This window comes from Protopterus annectens, chromosome 4.part1 (assembly GCF_019279795.1).
Source record: "Protopterus annectens isolate FY-2018-M chromosome 4.part1, PAN1.0, whole genome shotgun sequence".
Classification (NCBI taxonomy): domain Eukaryota; kingdom Metazoa; phylum Chordata; order Ceratodontiformes; family Protopteridae; genus Protopterus; species Protopterus annectens.
The window spans coordinates 903,069,077-903,091,213 of NC_056734.1; the positions used below are offsets into that span (position 1 = coordinate 903,069,077).

At 37.7% G+C, this 22,137-nt stretch overlaps 1 protein-coding gene and 1 non-coding gene across 3 annotated transcripts in view; one reads left to right on the plus strand and one right to left on the minus strand.

Annotated features, from left to right (window-relative positions):
- Positions 1-22,137, plus strand: part of LOC122801112 (receptor-type tyrosine-protein phosphatase eta-like) — a 1,724,431-nt gene that overhangs the window by 355,228 nt on the left and 1,347,066 nt on the right. For both annotated transcript variants that reach the window (XM_044070641.1, XM_044070642.1), the window contains exon 7: positions 9,320-9,574. In XM_044070641.1, coding sequence (XP_043926576.1) covers positions 9,320-9,574 — 255 coding nt within the window. The remainder of the gene's footprint in view (positions 1-9,319; positions 9,575-22,137) is intronic.
- LOC122801443 lies at positions 3,471-3,577 on the minus strand. Its single transcript, XR_006364721.1, has one exon. It is a non-coding gene; the product is annotated as a U6 spliceosomal RNA (small nuclear RNA).

Consider the following 22,137-nt stretch of genomic DNA (forward strand, 5'->3'; position numbering starts at 1 on the left):
TTGGTAACTTTAATAAACAAAAGCTACATATATAATGGAGTAACTAGGCTAACTAATCGCTGCAAAATTGACTGTAGTCTTACAAAATATATATATATGTACACAAATACTACAAAATGCATATATATATATATATATATATGTACAAGTATCAATTTCAATTATCTAGCAAGACAAGACTACACATTTGATAAAACAGCATCATATAAACTAAAATAAACTTTTTTTTTTTTAAAAACTATTCATACTACTATATACATCTATGTAATATAATACACTTGTATTCAAATAGCATTCAAATAAACTTGATATCAGGAACCAAGAGGAGAGAGAGAAATAAAATACGTAAAAGAGGGAGAGAGAGTGAAAGAAAGAGAGAGAAAAAAAAAAAGGAAGGCATATTTACATATTAATTTATTCAAAATATGTGAAAATAAGTTCTAACATTCATTTAAATGAAAAACTTTGGCTAATATGGTTCAGACATTACATATATTAAGATGCATCTATTTTCTGTCATGTAAATGCAGTCAACAGCTTCCAAAAAAAAAAAACCTTGAATTGCTTGTATAATCTTGACCAATGGATGGGAGATCGCAGATATACCCCAGGGATTACCTCAGTGTCACTGCTAGACAGAGGCACAGCAAAATAATGGGTATAGTTCCCCATACTAAAGGGGTGGCGTAAGCCACAAAACGATGGGCTAGGCTTGTAAATGCCCTCGGGCAGATAGCCTAGTATGAACCTATGAACCTATGAACCTCATACTCATTATTGTCAATAGAATAAAATATTACATTTATAGAAATTGTTATAAATCATATGCATAGTTATGCAAATTCTCAGAAACACTTGCATTATTGTAAAAAAAACATCTGTATTTTGTATGTCTGTACTACTGCTTTAAAATATATCACATGACAATTTCTTCCAGAATAGAGTTATAAAGTTATTTATGCTTGTCAATCAGATGAATTAAATGAGTTATAGTAATGCATATGTTTGGAACATAAGTTTTTAACACAGATTAGTATGCTGCAGTCAAGTAGATTTTCAAAAACGCTTGAATAAATGTTTCATTTTCTATGCCTTCTAAAATAAGACATTTACTTACTACAAGAAACTGCATCATTTAAAATCATTATAACTGACATATTTTATGAATTATAACATAGATATTTAAGTAATTATATAAAATAACTCACATTTAAATGTCAAATAGTTCATTTTCCTTCACATAGTCGCATTTGCATCAGTTCTACTTCCTGGTAGAGTGTTCTTCCTGAATCTGTGATGTGTCAGTGTGATATCTGGGTCAAAGGTCAGATTGACTGCTTTCAGCTTCTCTGTGAGAATTCTGAGAGTTGAAGCTTTTGAAACAACTCGAGGACACTGTGCATGAGGTAGCCCACATCCCAGATTGTCTCCCTTAACATTTTGGCGGGAAACTTGTTAAAACTAGTGACAAACATTCATTTAGCAGTGTAAATGCATCTAAACATGACAAAACCTTTGCGATGTATTTTACAGGTTATTACAGCCTCTATGTAAGTGAAATTAAGCCCAAAGTTATTAATAAGTAATAAAACTCAATATTTTGTCCCAACTCAATTTTTATGCAAATCTTATTATTTACTGTGTCTATATGATCAAAAGCATTTCTATATATTAATATGAGAAAAAAAATAAAGAGAAAGAATAAAGAAAAGAAAAAGAGAGTAGAAAATAAACGAGTGTAAAGCAGAAATAAAAAAAATGTAAGAGAAAGCTATAAGAAGTATATACAATGGAATATTACTTACTGTTTATATTAATAGAGTTAAAAATAAAACATATTATTTACTATTATTTAGTTCTAATTATTATTAGTTAAAGCATGACAGATTATTTACAAACAAGCATAAGCAGTATAATCAAGAAAGTATAATTAGGAATAGCATTTGAAGAACATATAAACTTTTTACAAGGAATAAATATGTTATTATTCCATTTATCATATTTTCATTACTCTTCTCTCCCTGCCCTCCCCCACCCTTTACCCACTACATAATCTAAATAGAATGTCATTGTTTAAACAAAGAAAAGAAGAAAAGGAGAAAAAAAAAAATGTATCAAATTACTGACCTTACTTCTCTTTTTCAGAAAGAGAAACAAATTGAATAATAGCTTGTTATTAGTTCCTCAGATATTTTGACTGGTTATGAAACAAAACATTTCATTGCACACAGAGAATAACTTTGATTAAATCTTTTTCAGAACATTTGTGGCTTTCTGGAAATGCAGGAACTATATTAAAAAGATTAATAATGAAGTAAAATGATGAGAGAAAAAAAAAAACATAGAACAAATCATTTGTTCTTTAGTCTCTTCTTCTTCTCTGAAGTCTTCCACGAAGTTTCAGTTGCCAGTCTCTTTAATGAAGGACTAGCCCATTCCATTTCCTCTATTTTATCCAAAATCTTATTTTTTTTGATAAACAGTAAAGCAGAGTCTAAGTCATCAAAAATTTTAGGACCATCAGGAAGGAAGATTTTTAGCTTGGCAGGAAACAGAAGGTATGTTTTAAACTGTGCTTTTTAAGCTCCCTTATTAGTGGCAGAAAACTTTTCTTTTAGCTATTACCAAGGAAGAATAGTCATTGTCAAAACGCACAGTTGTCTCATTAATCTTAACAGGAGCTTTAGCCCAAGCAGATTTAAGAACCATCTCTTTATCAAAAGATGACAGAAATCTAACTATAAGTGATCTAGGATAGTTTTTGTTAGAGTTAGTATTAGCTATAGATCTTTGTGCTCTTTCGATACCAAAAGAGAATGCTTCTGGTAAGTCTAAAGTTTTAGGGAGCCATGTTGTTAAAAAAGAAGTAATATTGTTACCTTCAATATTTTCTGGCAGTCCAAAAATCCTAATGTTATTGCGCCTAGATCTATTTTCCAAGTCATCCAGCTTTGTTTGTAAATGTGTATTTTGTTTCAGCAGAAACTCAATGTTGATTTCCTCTTCTTGGATTCTATTTTCCATGTCATTCACAGCTTCTTCTATGCCTGTCATCTGGATCTTCTGTTGTTGCAGGTCTATATGTAACAAGTCTATTTGTTTTGTAGTTTTTTCTATGAAGGTATCAATTTTAGTATCCATTTTATCCATCTTAGCATTAAGTTGCTGGATTATAGTTAACAGAGACTGAAGTTCTTTCTTGATGCTGGAGTCTTGAGAATTTGTCTTACTGAACTCATTTCAGACCGATAAACTGACAGGAAAATTTCCAATGTGATTTCTGACAGGAATATTGTTAACATTTCCTTTCTTTTTTAGATATAGTTCAAGAACTATATAAAACAAACATATTTAGAAAGAAAATTACTCAAAAATTAATTTTTTAAGTAATTAATTCCTGTCAGTGTAATGAAATTGGTGGAGCTGAAGAAATCTGCTGCTATCCTGTGTTCATCCTTGGCCACGCCCCCCAAAATATGGAACGATTCACAAATTTGCGTGTCATCCTTGTGCAGGGGCCATGCTAATCTTCTCTGTATCGTTCCAATTTTAGTATATGTGCTGCCGAAGCAAGCACACTTATCAAACGTTTTTGATTTTGTTTCCCACTAGAAATTCACAACTTAAAGGCTCACCAGCTCTTCACTGCAGTGGTTCCATAACTAACTCTCAAACAGAGCACAATCAGTGAGATGGACAAATGATTCTCCATCTTCTTGCCTGTGACTATTGGTGTCCCACAAGGAACTATACTAGACCCAATACCTTTTAATATATAAATTAATGACATTTACACTGCTACAAAAAATACTACCCTATTTGCTGATTACTTGACCCTAATCTGCATTGCCAGTTCTCTCTCTCTCTCTCTCTGTCTAAACCCCAAGTCCTTACACCCCAATCATTCTTATCAGTTGAAATATGGCTAACTATTTCAGAACTACTGCTATAGTCTATAAAAACTAAATTACTGCTCTATACCAAAAAACAAATCTCTACCAAAACAACAGCATTCACTGTCATCCTTGTTAACAACACCATGATAGAGCAAGTAAACCAGACAGAATTACTGGGTGTCATCCTAAATGACCAGTTAAAATTCAACCACCACGTGTCACAGGGCATTAAAAAAAAATCATCAAAAGCTAGGGTCATTAGACAGAGTAAAAATATGCCTCACTGACATAGCCATAAGAAGTGTCACCTCTACTTTCTTACTTACTGCCATCTCTTCTTTGTGTTGCCCCAGTCTTTACTACCCTTCAAGTTTCACAACTGTCAACGCTTGAGCAATGTTATAATAAAATATCTAATTTTTTTGCAGTAAATTATAACAATAGAACACACCACTGCCTAGACGTCAGAGAATGAAACTGGTTAGACCTATCATGTCACCTAGCTCTTTTTCTGCTAACAACAATAGGCAGAAGTCTCTGTAAGCTAAGAAATTGCACTGCCCTTAACAACGTAATGCAATAGTACTCCTCTAATAGAATCTTATTCTTGAGAGAAAAATCACTAATAGCTATAACCAAATCATTTAATACTGCAGGTGAGTCTCTACATTTGTATAATGTAGCTAAACTAAGGAACCACATCCCAGTACCACTGAAATCCATTAAGAATGCAAAGTCATTTAAAATACGACTAAAACTTCACCTATGAAATCAATAGATCTGATCTTGTGGAAGCAGAACAGTTTGACCCCAATGCAACTGGATACACTTTCATATTAAAATTCACATTCATTGTCAATGAGAATATTTATTGGACAGTTTGACTCAGGATTATCTGACCCCAATTAAATTTAATAAAAGCATTAATGTTTAAATTAGAAATTTTAGATAAGAATTTAATCCATTGTTTAACATTTTAATATGTAAATGTTAATTTAGTTAACATATTATTTAATATCTAAGTAAAATTAATTTAATTAACAATAGTTTTTAACATGTTAACAATGAAATCAATCATGAATTTTACATAGGAAGTTAACATATTTAACTAGCGTATTTAAAGATTTACTCAGTATATTTGAAGTTTTATGCATTTAATTGTTATTAAAGCTGTTTTTATTCTCCAGGCAGTACTCCATTGTTTTACTTTGCTAATGTGAATTCTCTATGATTGTACCAGGTTACAGACCAGTAATGCGAATAATATTTTGTTCTGTTTAATGGCGAGTTACTTTCTATACTTTTGTGTGTGATTGTCATAGGTTTTCCCTATTCTTGATGATTGTTATAAACTATTATAAAGCCTTGTTAACTAAGTCGTAACAGTAGTATCAACTGTATTCAAAGTGTTACAGATTTAGATATGCAATGTGCTAATGCAGGGGCCAATACGTCCCGTACCCGCTCCTGTAGATCTCCCAGATAAATACTGCTGTTATCTTCAGCTTAACATATCATCAATCCATTTGTCTTCACTAAAATTCCTATACCCACCAACCAGTCTTCACCAATACCTGAATAGTTTTATTAGCATGCCCCAGCTATATATGTGAGGGTAGGTTGGGTGTTGGCATAAAGGTTTAGGTGTTTATCTCACAGACAAAGTTACAGGGTTTGATTCTCATCTTTGAAGGAAGTTGGCTCGGCTTAAAGTTGCCCACAAGGACAGCTGGCCTGGTACTTACCTATGAGCTTATATTCCTAGATTTGACACACTGCTTACCTCCCCACAACTATACTTTTCATAGAAACCTTATGATAGCCATATGTATAATTATCTGTGAAATTGCTTTGTATTACACATCTTAACTACAACATTAACATTTTCTGTCCTACCTAGTTCGTTCCTTCATCTCCATTTTTTTGAATTTCTAAACACTAATCACATTATCATATTATCTTTTAGAAAAACCCAGTAATACACTTCTTCAGATGCTCAATGTGCAACATCTGTCAATGCATATGTATCTTTTATACAGTAACAGATGCTTTTATTTCATATGAATGTAATTTAATTATAGGGTTGCCATCCTTCCTTCGTGGCTAAAACTGGAGTAAAGCCACACCCCTCACGACACTACTAACCCTGCCCATCCCATGCCCTCTCCCACCTACATTCCGCCCATTTGTGACATCACAATGACATCACTCTGTGTGGCACGCCCTCTTTTTTCATTTCTGCTGCCTACTTTTGGCTGATTTACTATGCTTTTCTGTAAAAAAAGCATAGTAAATCAGCCAATTTTCAAACTCTGATAGTACGCTTCCTTTTCAAAACAGAATACCAGAGTTTGTACATTGTTTTCCGGACTACCGGAGAATCAGTTTGATTTCTGGATAGTCCAGAAAAAACGGTGGGGTGGCAACCCTATTTATTTAGAATATGAATGTGCAATTGCTAATGTATATATTTAATGACCATTCATGTATGTCTGAATGTCTGTTTTAAAATGTTTGTAATATGTTGGAACTTTCTCCCCTGGCCTCTTCTAAGAAGTTTTTTTGAAACTTTTAAACGAAAAAAGCGGAAAAATCTCCAAAAGTACAAAAACAAATAAATGGGAGTGCAAAAGCACAGAGAGTGAAAAACCTCCGACTTGGTCAACACAGCTTTAATATTCCACCAAAAACACACCAAAACCACACTGTCATTAACGCTTTTTAAAAATATATATATGCGTTTTCGTCCTAACCACTGGACTTCATCAGATGTTATCTAAGCATAAACAAATCACTTTTATACATTAATTAAAAACCACAAACCAATAAAAACCTACAATTGATTTCAAATGCACTAATTAAATAAACCTTTGGGCTCATTAATATTCAGAAGTATTATGTCATTTCCATTTAAAGTTTAACATTTAGTAAAAAATAGATATAAATTAATACATGCTTATAAAGACAATCAATTTCATAAATATATTAAAAAACTTCATAAAATAAATATGTATATTTTCATATTCTATATACATTATATAAAAAGCCATTTTAAATAAATTATTATTAGGGAGGCTTCTTATTATATAAAAGGAAAAAACTTATTAACCAAACAGTACCACCTAATGTTGAATTTGTATATTGCACTAATCCTCATAGTTTAGCTGCCTTTAATTTTAAAAGTGGTAGTATGGATACATATTCTTTTAAACCTGGGGTTTTACTTGCTTCCAATGTTACTTGCCACCATAGTTCCTTATAACCTATAGTGTCCTCCCAAGGGCCCCCTCTAATACCACTTTTAATGTGCTCTATTACAAAAAAGTAGAAAGTTTTTTGAAACTTTACCTTAAAACACACTGCTTATGCTCTTGTACAAACCCAGACTAATCAAAAGTGGCATTGCTATCATCATCACTGCTGACCCAGTATTTCTCAACCATTACTTTTACTTCCATGGACTATTCCATATCTGTTCCTTACTCTATCCACAAAAAAAAAAAAAAAAAAAAAAATTTCCTTGAGAATAGAGTTTCTAGCAAATTTATCTAATGTTCTGTAATATTTTTTTTTGTATTCAATGATTGAAATGTTATGCAATAATCTGCAAATAATTTCTGTACATGCATTTATATGTTAACCATTTTATGTTTATCTTTTTGTTAATCTGTTCAAGTGGAGCTTATCTCCCCGGTCGGTCCTCTGCTGAAAATAGACATGCATCCAGTTAGACTAGCCCGGTCAACAAATGTAAAATAAAAATAAAATAAATAAAATACATTTTTTTTTTGTTTGTTTTCATAAGTGCAGTCAAACAAACCTGGTAAACAAAAGCAACATTAATAAATAGATAAATTACATAAAAATAATACTTTATACCTAATTTACCTACTGGTATTATGTTTCTTAAATATCATTTTTAACCACATATTTATTGTTTGCTTTACATTACACTTTAAATGAAATGCCCCTTTTTTTTACAATCTGCATGTTAGTTTTTTATCAGTCCTTTGGTCCAGGTGTGGCTTAAATTTGTTTATATATTTGTTTACATTTGTTCACCAGGATGATCCTACTAGGCAGACCATTTTCTGTAGAGAATGAATTAATCTCTGGCCAGTTAATAACATGAATGGAAGAATGAAGAAATAAAATAAAATCCACTATTTCACTTTCATCACTCTTCAGGCTGTAGTGTAGTGACATGAAACTAGAGATATAAAAATGAATACTGCAAGAATGTGACCACTTGTCCCCATAAATGACATACTGTTGTTGTGTACATAATAGCAGGATATATAGGTTAAATGCAAGCTGTTGATTAATGCTAGGAGAAGGAGGTAGCAGATAAGGAGCCTTGACTGCAAGTAAAATGGATGAAGGACTAGCCATAGGACTTTGATTATGGCTAGGATGGTAATGGAGGCATACTAGAGTTACAGTCTCTTTTACATGAGACTGCATTAAGCTAGGAACACTGATCCCTAACGTATGATGGAATGGCAGACAAAGTACTCCAACTATTACAAAAAGGCATGGGAATGACAGAGGTCTACTCACTGCCATTCTGGGAATTGTGTATCCACTACTTCTAGGCTATATATAGCTCTGAGGGAACTGCTGAGTGTTAAAGGGGCCAAGGATACCACTTGCTACCAGAACATGGTGAGATTAAGAAAATGAATTTTGGTTGTAACAGGTGTAAATAGTTCAGGTCCAGTTGGATTTAGTGAGGAAGTACAGAGCTGTTAGCTAAGAGTCCGAACATTATGTATTAATGTGCATTGCTCATGGTGCTCTACCAGCAGGTGTTGGATCTGTACACAGCCTTCTGTGACTTAAAGCATCTTACATTCTCTCAGTGCAATGAAATCTATGGAGACAAAGGCATAGTTTTGGCACTGAATGAGGATTCCATGTGCACCCATAATACCTACTGTAACTGTGGTAAAAAGCACATGGAACAGATGCAAATACTTTATGAATCTTATCAGTGCATGGTTATTAAGTTGCTTAAAAGCCATCATCACATAAACTAGTGCTGAACCCCAAGATAATGAAGTGGTCCATTCAAAAACTAATGTAGGAAAGCAAATAGTCATATTTTGACATGGTAAATAAAAGAGATATGATTAAATGCAAAGCATTTTTAAACCAAACCTTCAGAGTGTGTATTTTTTATCATTATGTTTTCTTTACATTTTCACCTCTAAATATTGTATGGTTATGGACAAAAATAGTTTGTTAACTTGCTTGAAGTCAACAGTTTGTTTCATGAAACAATATAAACTGAGTTTGTATTTTAATAAAGATCTATGTGCACAAGGATTTTTAATATGTAACAGCACAAATATCAAGAAAAACATGCAAATCATTATACCCTGCTGATATATGCAAGTAAAATTTTGTTTTGTGTTTAACAGATCCTGGCCGTGTTGAAAACATTTCTGTGAGTAATGTGACAACAAAATCAATAGAGTTGAACTGGGTACATCCAGAGGGAAACCTAAGCTCATATGAGATCCAGATAGAAGGACCGCAGCCTAAAGTTCTGATGGCTGATACAGAGTCAGCCATATTAACAGACCTTACATCTGCAACAAGATACACATTTAATATAGCAGCAGTAGGGGGTGATGGCACAAAAGGAGATGTTATTGAAATTTCCACATTCACCAGTAAGTAAAATGTTCATAATCTCCTAATATGACTCATACTGTCTCTATTCCTGTGTGCCTGCACGTTTGTGTGTGTGTGCGTGCATGCACATATCTGTATATATGTGTGTACCTGTGTGCATATGTGTGCGTATGCTTCTGAGCATGTATGTATAGATGGATAGATATCACAATATTTTTTTCAGATACTGTCCAGGGTGTGCTTCTATGCACAAATCTTGGTAAATTTGTTTCACATAACAAAATAAACAATGATATTGCTATTTTAACCAAAAGCTTATTGAAGTATTGTAGTGTTGAAGTGCTGTCGAAAAAAAATCTTATGAAGCATTTTGTATTGCATTGATGCACTTATCTATTAAAAACAGATGTAGAACTGATCAACTAAGCATGAAGTATATGAAAGTATTTCTTTCCACTCAACATATTAAATCACTGCTAACACTGTACATATTTTCTATGAACTTCAGAGACATTTTAAGTTCCTTAAGATAGTGCAGAATAAATCATAAAGGGCACTGCCTTGAGTAGTTTCCTAGAATTATAGACTGGCAAACGTTTGTCCTTCTCATATTCAAGAAGTTAGTTTTCATAACTCATGTTGATACTTCCTCTTTTCCAAATATTTGTAAATTACAGTTAGGGGGCATGAAAGTATACCATTTCACTAGCTTTTTAATGCACTATGACCTTTCATTTATTTCTACAAGTCTTTATTAATATATACAGGACAATATTCTAGACTTTTCTAGTTGGAGTCATGATTTTCATCTTTCAGTACTTTTTACTCTCTCTGACAGTTACTGAATCCTCTGTATGACACCACCCCGTTAATTCATTAAAATTCCTAGCAAGATCCATATGGCTCTTGATAGAAAGTCCCTTCTTCTGTGGCATACCCATTTGTTATTTTGAAACATGCTGGGCGTAATGAGAAAATACCTCATCATTGACTAATGTACATATTTCTTGAATATGCAGTTAATATCATGATGTGCAAATATTGGCTGGTCTGCACATTGCAATAGTAAACTGCTGATCATGTAACTGCACACACAAGTATACAAACACAAACATGAATACACATGCACACACATATACCTGTTACAACTCCAACTACCCTACCATTGTTTCACACAACCCTGTAATAGTTTACTGCCATTATGGCAGGTATTTATTAGGTGCTGGTGGTCTAGTATATCCCTCATCCTCCAACACCTGTAACAATGTCAGTGTCTTTACAGCACTTTAAAGAGTCATCCCTGGTGGTCTAGTGGTTTAGTGGTCTAGTGGTTTCCTCCTACCTCAACTGCAGTTACAATGTCAGTAATGTTATGGCACTTTACAAAGTACACACTGGTGTTTTGGTGGTTGTCCCAGCTGTCAGTCCCTGTACTACCATCGGCACTATTGATGCATTTTAAAATGTATTCCCTGGTGACCAATGGTTCCTCCCACCTTTCTGATCCCTGTACTAAGCTGGTGCCATTACTGCACATTAGAGTGTAAGCCATGGTGTCCAGTGGTTCCGCTCACATTTTGATCCCTGTTACCATATCTGTGTCTATGTCTTATGACACTTTAAGGAGTATTCCCTAGTATCTAGAAAATCCCACCCCCACCTTGATCCTGTATTAACATCGCTACCAGTTTGGCATCTACTACCTCTGATCCTCATTTTACTATTGGTGCTGTTATGGCACTTTAAAAGTAATCCCTGGTGCCTAGTGATTTGGCTAACTACCACAACATGGTAGGGATGCCCATGCAATTGTACACTACTGAGCACCTTCTTGAATTGCTTGGTCATGTAGATGCCTTCCTGGGGAACAAAGAACTCCATGAGGTCCTGTTGTACACTGTTTTCCGTGTACCTCACCAGTGCCCTTCACCACATCCTAGCCCCACATCATCTACACTATTTACTTTTTTCTTATATTTTCATAGTTTGTCTTAATTTTTAACATTTTCTGCCACTCTTTTATACAGCCTAACCACCCAAAACTCCAAGTGTAGTGAAAATAATGGAAATAAGCTGGGGGCCTGGGGTCTGCTAGGGTTCATATTGAATTGCCGACAGCATAGGTTGTTGAAAGCTTAATATCAACAACTAAGCATCAAATGCCTACAATAGCGAATGGCCACATCATTGAATTATTTCCTCGGGAAAGAACTTGCGTGGCCGTTATCAGGGATTTGCCCTTTCCCCAATGTAGATTTTGTTATATATAGTTAGGGAGGTGTGGGGGGGGAGTGAAGCCCCCCACTATATTTGGGCGTGTTTGTTTATTTTGTTTACAGATGGCCACCCAAATTCTTTCCTGAGGAAAGTATTTGATGATGTGGCCATTCTCTATATTTAGCTTTCGATGCTTAGGTGTCAATATGTTAGGATTCGGCAACCTAAGCTGTTGATGTTATGATATAAACATGTCTGCTAGGCACCTAGGAGTCATAGGGTTCTAGATGCAATAACTTGCAACTTAAGAGCCTTTTTTAACACTTTCATCTGGTGACGGTCTGAATACAATCATAGGTAAGGAAAGGAATCCAGTCTTATTATATTTCTTCCAAGAGAAAAACACTGTGTATAAAGCTTAATGTTCAAGCTAGCAAAATAGTAGTACCCAGTAAACTGAGGTGACAAATGCAAGGCTATATAAATCCTATCTGGGAATAGTGCCTGCCTCCCTACCCTTTTAAAAAGATAGTAACCTTTTTCATGCTCTTCTGGTGTTAGATTGGAATAAAACTACTCTACTACTCTCTCATCAGGTCAACAACCTTCCCAATACACCCTCTATATAGACTACAGACCACAATACCTAAGCTAAAAACAACCCCACAACCTAACATAACCCTACCACCATACCTATTGCCCACAGAACACAATAAAAAAACTTCACTTATAAGCAAGCATATGCAGAAATTGATAAAACTAATCTCATCCATATACAACCTAGCACTCAGTGGAGACATCCATCCTAATCCTAGTACATCTATCTCCAACCCCTCCCCTCATAACCAGACTACAAACCACATCTCCCAAATCACAGCCAATAGAAAGCCAACCGACCTCCTTCTGATAAGCCTAAATATTAGAAGTATATGCAACAAGGTGCATGAATTCCATGCCACCATAGACTTCTACTCCCCTGATGTAGTGATCCTTACAGAAACATGGTTAAAACCACTCATTACTAATGAGAAAATCCTCCCTACTGGTTGCAATATACTAAGAGTAGACTGACTAAACAAAAAAGGAGGTGGTATAGCTATAATATTTAAGCAGCATCTAGACATCCAGATCTTAAAGTTAGCAGCTCCCCAAATAGGTAAGGAAGAAATAATATATACAACCTTAAAATAAACCAAAATAAAACCCTAAACATAATAGGTTGCTACATCCTACCTGGCCACAACATCCCTCCACTTGAAAACCTCCTCAGCTGGACTACCCACCACCTACCCCATGAAACTTTAATTCTAGAAGACTTCAACACTGACTGGCAATCCTGCTCTAGCAACCACCCAACCCATCATGTAAATCTTCATGGCTTCACCTAACTAGTCCAGTCACCTACTAGGATAAATAACTCCAATAAACACACTACCCTTGATTGGATACTAGTCAATAAGAGCCCCCAGTCATATATAGCAGGCTGCTTATCTGACAGCCTCAGTGATCACTCCCCAACCTTCTTACTAAGAAAACACCTTTATAAACAAAACCCATCATCTACCGTCAAATACACACAAAAAAAAATAACTTCAACCCTCTCTCATTCAGCTCATCCCTGAAAGACTGTAACTGGCAACCTCTAAAATACCTCAGACTAGATGACGCAGTTGACTACTTTAATAAAACATTCCTAAGCATCCTTAATTACCATGCCCCCATAAGACATTCCCAAACTAGAGCCCAACAATCCCCATGGCTAGAAAAAGACACGAAGTCTGAAATGAAAAACAGGGATAAAGTGTGGGACAACTGGTGCAAAACCAAAACCCCCTCTACTAGGCAAAAATTCCTAGAACTATGCAATAGAACAAAAAAGCTTATAAAACAGGACAAAATCCAATTCTACCAGTCTGCACTTACCTCCTCCCAACATAACCCCAAACAATTCTGGTCCTCAATAAACTCCATCCTCCACCCAGGTAAAGTAAGTGCACCCACTACTAACTTAACTTGCTCCTTCAAAAATATTGCTACCTCTTTCAAAAATCACTTCACACAAACCGTACTATCACTAGCTAGACAACACAACCCCCACCATCAACTAGAACTAACAATCTCCCAACTAGCTTCTCTTTCTCTCCTGTTCCTACCTCCAAAATAAAACGACTAAACTTAAAATCACCAGATTAGCAGCAGACAACCTCCCAGGTGAATACATTCAACTTGCACCTGACACTCTAGCCTACCCCGTATCACTCTTGATTAACAGATCTCTGTCAGAAAGTTATGTTCCTACACTATGGAAAGTCTCACACATAATTCCCCTACACAAAGGAGGCCCCTCCACAGATCTAACCAATTACCACCCCATAGCTATTCTCTCGCCACTCTCCAAAATACTAGAGGGATGCATTTGTTCTCAAGTTTCAGATCACCTCCTTGCTAACAACCTCCTCTCCAACACACAACACAGTTTCTGACCTAACCATAGCACCACCATCACCTTACTCTCTTTCTCTAACACAACCCTACAAAATAAAAATGCAGGTTATCTCTCCTCAGCTACCTTCCTAGACCTCTCTAAAGCTTTTGACATGGTCCCACACAAACAACTCATCTCTCTTCTCAATAACTTATCCTTCTCTCAACCAGTCATCAACTGGTTTCAGAATTACCTATCTGACTGTCAACAAGCAGTTGTTTGGCAGGACAACCTATCCCCCCCAGCTACCAGTCTCCATAGGAGTTCCCCAAGGGTCCATCCTGGGACCCCTACTCTTCTATATTTTCACCAATAATCTAGCCTCAGCCACAACACATGGCACACTCATACAATACCCAGATGACTCAACCATCATCTTCACAGCCCACTCCCTACTAGAACTGCAAAAAGTCACACAGGAAACATTTTCTTCTATTGAAACTTGGTTATCCAATGCCCAACTAATACTCAACCCAAACAAAACAAAATTACTAATCTTCCAACCAACCAAACTTACCCTAGACAGCTCTCACTTTAACATCACAGCAAAAGACAACACCACCATCCATCCTACAGAACACACCAAATTACTAGGCGTAGAAACAGACAATAAACTGAACTTTGACATTCACATTTCCATGACCATTAAAAAAGTGCACAAAAAACTAAGAGCATTATATAGAAATCAGCAACTACTTACCAAAGCAGCTAAAATTTTGGTAGCAAATTCTCATCTTATCTCTACCCTACTCTACGCCTCTCCAATACTTACTAACCTTAGACAATGCGATCTAAATAAGCTCGAAACTTGCTACAACAAAATCACCAAATTTGCCACAGGGGCTTCCTACCGTACTCATCACTGTCTCTCACTAGCAGAACTGGGCTGGCTAGAGCTCCCCCACCTCCTTCAATGGTACCAACTCACACTCGCCCACAAACTAATAAACCAACCACTAAAGATCCCATCTCTCCAGAATCTACTCCAACCCTACATAACCACGAGACCACTAAGATCCAGCCAAAAAAACCTCCTACAGGTCACAAGAGCCATTAACTCTGCTGGAGAAGCATTATTCTCCTGCACTATAGCCAAACTCTGGAACTCCCTCCCATCCTCAATTACCTCTGTAACTTCTTGCACCCACTTAAAATCCTTACTAAAATCACACTTCAAAACATGTCAGATATACCCTTGCAACCCCCCCCCCCTCTAATACCATCCACTCCCCCCACCCACTACCTCTCTCAACCTCCTATAAACAACCTACTCTTAGCAAGCTTGGCTACTCATGTTCCCAGCTACCTACCACATAATACTAACTTCTTGTAGGAACAACTGCTAATGGCTGTTATGTACCTCAAAAACAGATTGTATCAATTGTTCACTGATGAATCTCAACTACATTTGTAACCATGTTTAGTATATGTCACCATATTTTAAAATTGTACTATGTTCTACAGCTGTTTTACATCTGTTTTCTTCTTGTCTTGTGTCCTTAACTGGACTAATGTCTATATTTAAATGCTATGTTTTTTAACTGTATAATGCAAATAATACTTAAGGTGGAGCTTTTCTCCCCGGGCCTCCACTGAAAATGGACCTATGTCCAGTCGGACTCTCCCGATCAACAAATGTAAATAAATCAATAAAAATGGCCACAGGTATACATTATACACCTGAAGGTCTGAAGCTGGAAAACACAGAACTGTGTCACATCTACACATAGACATGGAGTACATGAAAGCTTACACACAGAAGGAATCACAGCCAAGAGACTAAGTGCTATGAGAGGACAATGATGCACCACTGTGTCAGTAATCAGTCACTGTCAGGCATATTCTGACCAGACTGTCACAGCCCAACAAATATCCTCCACACCAAGCAATTAAAGCCAGATTTAGTAACTTTGTGCATTTCTGCTACTAGACTGCAATAAAATACAAATAGTAAGCTGACAGCATGTATGTTCCCACCACAATCACACACACACACACACACACACACACACACACACACACACACACACACACACACACACACACACACACACACACACACACACACACACACACACACGCATGCACACGCACGCACACACACACACACACACACACACACACACACACACACACACACACACACGCATGCACCTGTGCCTTCATATTTGGGGTATCAACATGTTTTAATTTACTCTTTTTCTGTCAAAATGTGGTACATTGTAAAGAAACAAATTCAATTCTGAACAGAGTCACACAGAGATTCCCTTTAGCAATACCTGCAGAATGTAATGGGACCCCCACCTCTGCACTCCTGCTTTGGTATATCTTCTCTAATGCAATGTACCACTTAACACTTCAATATTTAATGGAGTATGCTGGGGTACAACATTTACATTAAAAAATTATCGGGATTTAGCAACGTCATATGTAAACAGATTCTAGCCCAGTAAACCTCTAGCTGCAGGTTCCTAGTCATTCAGTTTTCAAAGTAGCTGTCATTCAACCTATGGCAATCACAATATAAAGCACCGGATTAATACAGCCAGGATATACCTTTAGCAGCTATGCAGTGTGTAGAATAAAAATGATTCCAGAGCTGGATGCAAGTTTCAGGAAGGAATGGGAAAAAACAAACTAAATAACCAAATAAACACTTAGCAGAAAAAGGAGAGCTTTGTGAACAGAGAAAAATCATTCCCAAAGTGGTGCACACATCTCATTATTTTCTGCATCTTTATAATGTCATCATCTTGTAAACAATCACAAAATAAGCTGGAAGAAGTTGCTATTGTGTGTGGGGAGAAGAATGACTATAGCTGGACCTTTTCCTACCAAACAAAAGCAATCTAACAGCTTTGCTGTCATTCTTATTCATAAGATATGCTGAAATACTTGGGAAAAGAAAGGTTTATGAATGTAATGCGGAACACAGAACCTTTACAATATTTTACCTGACCTCTGTTTTGGCTTCACCTGTGAGTTTTGGTGTCAGATCAAATGATGAAGTAACATTAGGCTCATCCACATGAGAAGCAGTAGATCACTCAGGTGTGTCTGCCTTGGATGGTAACATAAACTGACTGACCAGCTTCAGTGTTATCACAAAGGTAACTACCAGCAAAAAAATTGTACCATTATAGTTCTCTAAGAATATTTCTTGCTTATTCTGCATACATTCCAGCACTTGGAGCTTAATAAAGCTACCCAATTGTATGATATTATCAGTAAAAACATGCCTTTAAAATTACATTATTGTATAAAAGTTTTGGTTACAGCTATGTTTTATGCCTTTTCTTTCATTGTGTAGTGTAGTGTAATAGGTACACTAAAACAATTTCAGCTCCGGCCAAAAATGCCTGGTAGTCCTAACCTTTTATGTAACATAGCTAAGCAGTCTCTTGGTTTACTTTGCTGTGTAATTTAGAGATTAAGGAATGTTGACAGATGCATGTATATGAAAGAGTAGATTTTTTGATTGCTTGCTTTGTTTTTATTTTAGTTCGGACATGTCTAATATTTGTCAATATTTCTGACAGCACTGTCATGTAATGAAAAAGGTGAACTTCCAAATGATAACTGTTGTGCAGCACAAAAGATCTATAGGGGAGGACAGCACAGTTTTGTATAATACCCCAACCCACTGAAGAAGCCAACAGAATATGGGTTTTGGGGCATGATGCATGGAATACCAAAAATTATGAAACTATAATGTCTGGCAATATTGACTGACTCTAATGCTCAGCAATATACAGGGGGCTATGATCAAGAATTCTGGGCAAATCTGGGGAAAGCACTAGAGAACACCTGATGGTCTTTCTAAATGTTTTTCTAATCGAATCCACTTAAACATTTATTAGAGCAACAGGTGTTGCATCTTGATGCATTCTTCTTCTGAAGAATAAAACTCGGTGACTGGCATTATTGATAGACTGCAATCATTTGTGATTTATGAGGACTGGGGAAAACTAAGAGGCAACCTCTGGGATGTTCTGTAACTCGGACAGGTAAGATGGTGTTTCTTTGTGTGTGTGTGTGTGTGTGTGTGTGTGTGTGTGTGTGTGTGTGTGTGTGTGTGTGTGTGTGTGTGTGTTTCAGTGCGTGCATGTGTCTGAGAGAATGACTGATGGAGTGCCTGTGCTAATAAAATACATGCACCTCTAGCAGCGATTATCACAAGATCATCAGAAAAGAGCCTGTTAGCACTTATAATAGTCATGAATTGATTCTGAAACATGCAAATTAGCCAATATTGCTTTTTTTTCTCATTGTGGCTAATATGTCTCGGAATCATTAGTTTCTGTGATCACACTAAAAGCACCTTTTTGACAAAGCCTTACTGATTGTGGTAATTAGTGCAAAATAGCAGAAAAGAGCCTGGTAGTGGTATTAAGTTCATAGGTTCATAGGTTTATACTAGGCTATCTGCCCTAAGGCATTTATAAGCCTAGCCCAAATTTTTGTGGCTTACGCCACCCCTTATATGAAAAAATACTGTGCCCATTAGTTTGTTGTGCCTCTGTCCAGCAGTGACACAGAGATGATTCCCGGGATAAACCTACGATCTCCCATCCACAGGTCAAGATTTCTCTTGAACAGAGCCAGCGAGGTGCTCTGCCTCACATGGATCGGGATTTTATTCCACAGCATAGGGAGTCTCTGAGTGATAAATCTATCCCTCCAGCACGTCCTATTTATATCCATGCTAAGGTTTAAGTCGCTTGCTCTAGTGGTTTTGGTGGATTTGGATTTTTTGAGGTGGAGCATGTCCATTAATTCCGGGTTGGACATGGCCTTGTATGTCAGGCACATGTCACCTCTGAGCAGACGGTATGCAACTGAATAGAGCTGGAGTTTCTTCAATCTGGCAGCATATGACAGATTTTGGAGTCCCTTTATCCTTTTGGTGAGGAACTTTTGGGGTCTCTCCAATTGCTGTAGATGTTGGGTGAGATACATCCCGAATGGGGCATTGTACTCGATCATTGGTCTGATAAGTGAAGAGTACAGGGGAACAATGACCTCACTAGATCTGGATGTGAATCCCTTCATGATCAGGTGGGCAATGTAGAAGGTCTTTCTAACCACTTTAGCAACGTGAGTGTCAAAAGAAAGGCCACTGTCAACCTGGGTCCCAAGGTCCCTGATAACCTCTTCTGTGCTTAGTGGATTGCCACCTATATGGTAGCTTGGGGTTACCTTGTTTTTCCCAAAGGGTATGACTATACATTTTTTGGTGTTTAACTTCAGGCCATGGCTCTGGCACCAGCTATCTGTTTCCGTGAGTCCCTTCTGAAGGATATCTGTGTCCGATGCACTTTCCACTATGGCCCAGTTTGCAGTCGTCTGCAAACTTTGTCAGCCAAAGTCCTCCCATGTTGGCCTGTACTTCTGAGAAGTAGATGCCAAACAATAGGGGGCCAAGGACTGAGCCATGTGGGACACCACTTGTGACCGGCTTGGAGTCTGACATAGCGCCAGCAACTCTAACCCTGTGGGTTCTGTCCTTAAGCCAGTTTGCAACCCATCTTGTGACATATGGGTTTACATTTAAGCTGGTAAGTTTTTCTACAATACCCGAGTGGGGTATTGTGTCAAAGGCCTTTGCAAGGTCAAGGTAGGCTGTATGGACTGCCTTTCCCTCATCAATGGCCTTGGTGACTGTTTCGAAGAAGTCGACCAAGTTCAAAAGGCATGATCTGCCCTTGACGAAGCCAAACTGGGTCGGGTCCAATGTCTGCAAGTCCCCTATATCTTTGTTTATGAGCTCCATTATGATCTCTCCATAGCTTTGCAGACTAGACTTGTTAAGCTTATGGGGCGGTAATTACCAGGGTCCATAGAGGCACCGCCTTTGTGGAGTGGGACCACAGTTGCCGTACGCCACTCCTTGGGCACGTATCCTGTGGTAAGGCTGAGATTAAACAGCTGCCTTATGTGCGGGTTTAATTCCTCATTTAGCTCGTGTAGCACACAGCCGGGGACACCATCCGGTCCCATTGATGCTGTGTTTTTAGCTTTAGAGAGAGCAGCTTTCACCTGCGCATTTGAGATGTCTGGGAGGCTACACTCTGCTGGGATAGTTATCTCTCCTTTAGGGGGGGGGGGTGAAGTTTGCACTGAACCTGTCTGCCAGTATGTTGGCAATGTCTGTGGGTTCAGTGATTTTGTATCATTTTGGACTAATTCTGAGCATATCTGGGAGTTTCCACCCAGGTTCCTAACATAGCTGAAAAAGGCCTTATGATTGTCCTTTGAATCCATGGCAATTTTTCTCTCAAAATTGGCCTTAGTTGATTTTATGAGTGCTCGTATTTTTTTACTAATAATGATCAGGGGTGACTTCCCTTTTATGGATTTTGTTCTATAATGTAATAGCTTTCTCCTCTTATTGTAAAGTTTGTTAATGGCTGGGGTCCACCAGACTGGACGTTTGCCCTTTGTGGAAAGAGTCTTGGTTTTATTTGGGATTGCCTGATCCATGCAGTCCTGGAGGTGTTCATAGAAGGCATTTGTAAGGGCTTCCGCAGCTTGGGTTGTGGTTTCCACTGTCTCAGGGGCCTTGAAGGATACCACACCAGTCTTGAGTAGTGTGAAGTTTGCTTTAGAGAAGTTCTTCACTGTGGTCTTTTTTGTTTGGGGTGGGGGCGGGATGTGGATTTCCAGTGAGATTAGTTTATGATCAGATCTCACCAATGAGGGATATACTTCCGGTGTGGAGCATTTTGTCCCCATGTTTGTGATAATGAGATCTAGTACATTTTCTCCTCTCATGGGAACAGTGACTAGCTGTTCCATGGCATTTGAATTTATGAACTCCAGGAACCATTGGGCTAGAAAGTTAGGGCTTGAGTAATGTTCCCAGTCTATATTCGGGTAGTTGAAGTCACCCAATATGATGGTGTTTGGAGATACATTTATACCCTCCAGTGTCTTCAGGAAGGCTGTGTGGGGTTCCTGAGTTTGAGAGGGTGGCCTGTAGCATGCTACAATTTGTAGAGCAGTTTTGCCTATGGTTAGTTGCACCTGGATGGTTTCCGAAGCTTCGTGCATTGCCACCAACCTGGAGGTGTGGGTATCCTTTATGAATATGGATACACCCCCTCCTTTTGTGGTGTGGTCCGGGTTTTGGGGCCGGAACGCATGATATGAGGTAAAACCTAATAGTGCCGGGGTGCTCTCAGGAGCCTTGAACCAGGTTTCAGTTACAGTACAGACATCGATGTTCTCCATACTGAGAAGGGCCTCGAGTGAGTGCATTTTGAGATTTAGACTTCTGGCATTGAGCAGCATTACCCTCAGTTTCTTCCCATTCTTGTTTTCTAGGGTGGTAGGTTTAGAATTTGAGCCTTGCCTAAAAAAGACACTATGGGGGTGGCAAGAGCCTTAGCGAATATCCGGAATCCCAGGGGTGACAGTTGCAAGCCGTCCCTTGCGAAGCAGCGTGGCTTGTCAAGCATGTCATCCCAGGCAGACAGACACTGGATCCCCTTTGAATGACACCAGACATTAAGCCAATTGTTAAAGCTGATCATCTTGTCTCTATATTGTGGCATCATTCTTGGTGAAGGAAGGATACTGCTCAGGGTCAGTGTCATACCTGCCTGGGCTACATAATTAGAGAGCTCCTCTATGTCTCTTTTCATGTAGTCCAAGGAGGTACGTCTCAGGTCGTTCACACCAGCATGGACAATGACTGTGTCATATTTGTACTTGCCGTGGAGTGACCCGAGTGCTTGTGTTATGTGGCGGATTCTAGCGCCCAATAGGCAGCTTACTGTGACCCTCTCCTTGTTCAGCCTGGTGAGTGGGACGTCAGTGTGTCTGACTATGGAGTCACCTATGACAAGTATGTTTGGTGTTGTATTTGGCCTTAAGGGCTGTGACTGCTTTGCACAC